The sequence below is a fragment of the Polyodon spathula genome, chromosome 10, assembly GCF_017654505.1.
Source record: "Polyodon spathula isolate WHYD16114869_AA chromosome 10, ASM1765450v1, whole genome shotgun sequence".
Classification (NCBI taxonomy): Eukaryota; Metazoa; Chordata; class Actinopteri; order Acipenseriformes; family Polyodontidae; genus Polyodon; species Polyodon spathula.
The window spans coordinates 1,206,805-1,210,345 of NC_054543.1; the positions used below are offsets into that span (position 1 = coordinate 1,206,805).

At 42.5% G+C, this 3,541-nt stretch overlaps 1 protein-coding gene across 1 annotated transcript; it reads right to left on the bottom strand.

The window, feature by feature from the left end:
* Window positions 1–500: 500 nt before the first annotated feature.
* Window positions 501–3,011, bottom strand: LOC121321699 (beta-1 adrenergic receptor-like). The gene has a single exon (XM_041260725.1). The coding sequence runs from the start codon at window positions 2,685–2,687 to the stop codon at window positions 1,479–1,481; it is 1,209 nt and encodes a 402-aa protein (XP_041116659.1). The 5' UTR covers window positions 2,688–3,011; the 3' UTR covers window positions 501–1,478.
* Window positions 3,012–3,541: the final 530 nt, after the last annotated feature.

Here is a 3,541-nt window from a genome sequence, read left to right on the forward strand (position 1 = left end):
GGTTGTTGCGCTGTTTGAAAGTCATGGTCGTATCACAGCATTACTGGTAAGATTATGGGATAGGGCCCCGGGAATCAAGCTTTGCATGGGACCACCGTGCGACAACTCCGACACTGATCTACAATACATATATCTGCAATTTGCAATTTCAGTGTACACACGTTTTATCTCCAAATTGAGCCAGTCTCATGATGCAACACGGAGCACCTCCGTTGAACTTTGCAATTATTTGCAGTGATTCGAATCCCTGTGGCGCTGTGAACACCGCAGCACTGCAATTCCCTTACAAATGCTACTTTGAACAGATCGGTTTGGCATTATCAATGTTTGTGATCAAATCCTCTATAACTACCATTTGAAATACTTCAGCAGCTCTACAGTAGGTAATGTATTTACTTGTGTATTTCATCTAAAAAAACTGACATGACATCCAAAAATATAATTGAAATGTTTGTTAGATATTTGGACCTCTGAAATTATAGTAAATAAATACACGTGATATGGCATTGTACTGCAACAATTTATTGCACTTCGACCAAATACACGATATCCACATGACAAAGTATTGTACCAACCGCACGTAAAACGCTACACAGAAAAAAACACGTAATTATTTATAAATTACAGTACTGTACTGTGTGTGTGTTAAATAATGCACGTGAATATTGTTTGAACCAACAAACTACACAACAACCTACACAAATATTAGTTTGTTGTTTTAAAAACAGCAAACTATTATTTGTCTTCTCTGGAATATCTTTCCCTGTATTGTGTGCTGTGCCACGAATTCTTACTTCATATTGAATTCATAAAGTACTGAAGCTCATCTCCCACATTTAAATACATTGTTTAATGCTTTAGGCCATGTCTATTAAATTGTTTAATATAAACAAAAACACTTCTGTACAATGTGTACAATATGAGGTAGAAATCTCAATGATACCAGCTTTGAAAAAACCCTACCTGTAACTAACACAGCGGCGCGGATTTTACACCATGAGTAGAGCAAACGAACGCTGTAGTTGCTGGGTCTACAAAGATGCGCCTATTTGTTAAAGCACAATTGTTACTGACCCTTGAATACTGTTATGGTGTTCTACTGTAGGCTACAGTTCATCTTAACCTTCTCCCAAGCGCAGAATAATGTATATTATTAAGAGCCTGCTTAAAAACATGCGAGGCACTGTGTCTGGTCGATATTGTCTGTCCAACACAACACATAATCATTACCATGAAAATCAATTTCACAAAAAACACGATGTTATTTTGTTAATGGTTAATAAATGCTTCTTTGTTACACTCGATAATACTACTTACGCGCCACAGTAAAGAATTGTTTTAATTTTTTTTTTTTTTCTGCATTACAAATAAATCCCCCAACATACAGGCGGACGCTGTGTAGAGGCTGTGTAGAGCAATTGGATGAACTGAAGCGAATCTTCATGTGCGGGTCCGGTCCGGTACTGCACTTGCAGTAACTAGAATTCCGACTCTGAATGCCGAATTTTCTCATTTTTTTCCAGACTGCAGTCACTGCTATCCTGTCCATTGCAATCAGACCACGTCCCAATGAGGCTGGGGTCCAGGGAATTCCTAAAGCCCCCGGAACAGCGCGATAGATCCCCTGAACTGACATGTAACTTTCTGTCTGCCTGCCTCGGGCAGCACAACAGCCTTTTAAAGGCGTTCCTGAAGTCGGGGCTTCTGCAGTATATTATAGGGTTAAAAGCAGAATTGGCATACCCCAACCAGTTAAAAAACACGAAGAGCTGACTGTCCACGACCTCTGTACAGAACACCTTCACGACGTTGACCAAGAAGAAGGGCAGCCAGCACAAAGTAAAAGTGCCCATGATAATCCCAAGCGTCTTGAGCGCTTTCTGTTCCTTTACTGCTAACAGTTTTGACGGCCTCCTCCTGCTAGGTCTTCCACTGGGGAGAACGGGGTTGTTGTGAAACCTTCCTTCACATTTATCGATCTTCTTCATTTGTTTTTTAGCTTCTCTAAAAACTCTGGCGTAGACAAAGATCATCACCACCAAAGGAATGTAGAAGGAAATTATAGACGAGGCTATGGCATAAGCCTGGTTGGTGACAAAGTCACAGCAGTTGGGGTTTTTGTAGCAGTCGATGGCGTCTGGCTTGTCATCCCTCCACCACTGCATCAGAATGGGCAGAAATGAGACGAGAGCCGATATAGCCCAAACTACACATACGACCCCCTTTGCTCTGGCTTTAGTGAGCACGCTTTGGTAACGGAATGGAGACGTTATGGCGATGAATCTGTCAATTGCAATCACACACAAGGTTTCAATGCTGGCAGTCACACACAGGACATCCACTGAAATCCATAATTCGCAGAAGAACGACCCGAAAAGCCAAGTGCCTCGGACCACCAAAGCGGCACCAAAGGGCACAACTAGCAAGCCCATTATTAAGTCAGCACAGGCCAAAGATACAATAAATACATTGGTCAAGGTCTGCAACCTCTGGTTCCTGGCTACTGCAACGATCACCAATACATTTCCAATGACTATGAGCACCACTATCCCAGCCATAAGCGCCCCCATGCCAACCATCCACTGGTCCGAGGCAGGCTGCCCGGGGTCGGCTGCCCCCTGGACGCGGTTGAAATGTTCATGATTCGATGCGTTATTGCAATCTAAAGAAGATAAGCCCTCTCCCATGGTGGCTGGCACTCGCTGGGTGAAGGTGCACCGAATCTGAGCTCATGAATGCGCTTTGTGCCGCCTCCTCAGATGTGCGCGCTGCTCGGCTCTCCGCGATCTGCAACTCCTTTCAGGTTTTACTCCGGCAACGGAGCCAAAGCCTTCATGTATCCAGATGACATCACTGAGCTTTGGAACCAATTGAAGTCATTCCATCGGGCCCCCCTCCGCTCCTGAGCTCTGTGTGACGGACACGGCGCATCGAGGGTCCAACGCGCACATGGATTCTTTAGTAAAAACATTATTGAAATGAGTCATGATTTGTGTTTTTTAATGTAATGTAAACTGAACACACATGTAGTATCGTGCGCACTTGAAAAACCGATAAAATAGCAAAGGTACCGCTTCCGTTCGTTTACATTCACATACTGTATTTTAGAATGACCTGTCACGTGAAAATATTTGTGTGTGTGTGTTTTTACGCATTATTCAGAACTACATTTCAAGAAGGCTAGTTATAGAAATGTTTGGATGGAACGAGTCGGATAATTGTTATTTGGATGTTGGACGCGAGAGCTCTTGTTTTTAATGTATCGCGTTCAGGTAGAGTTTTGCAAAAATATACTTGTGTTTATTACTAAAAACCTAAATAATATATATGGACAAGTTGTGAGTACTTGGTTGCTCGTGAGCACCTTGTGCTGTAATTAAAACAACATAAATAAAAATAACTGAGTGCAGGACATGAAACACCTGTGATAAAAACGACGTTGATTGTTTTAAAATACGAATTAGGTGTGTCACCGTGGAGCTGGTAATTGTGCTTTAAATGCGCAAAGTAACACGGCAGCTGAAGCAAGGTAATCTGTCCA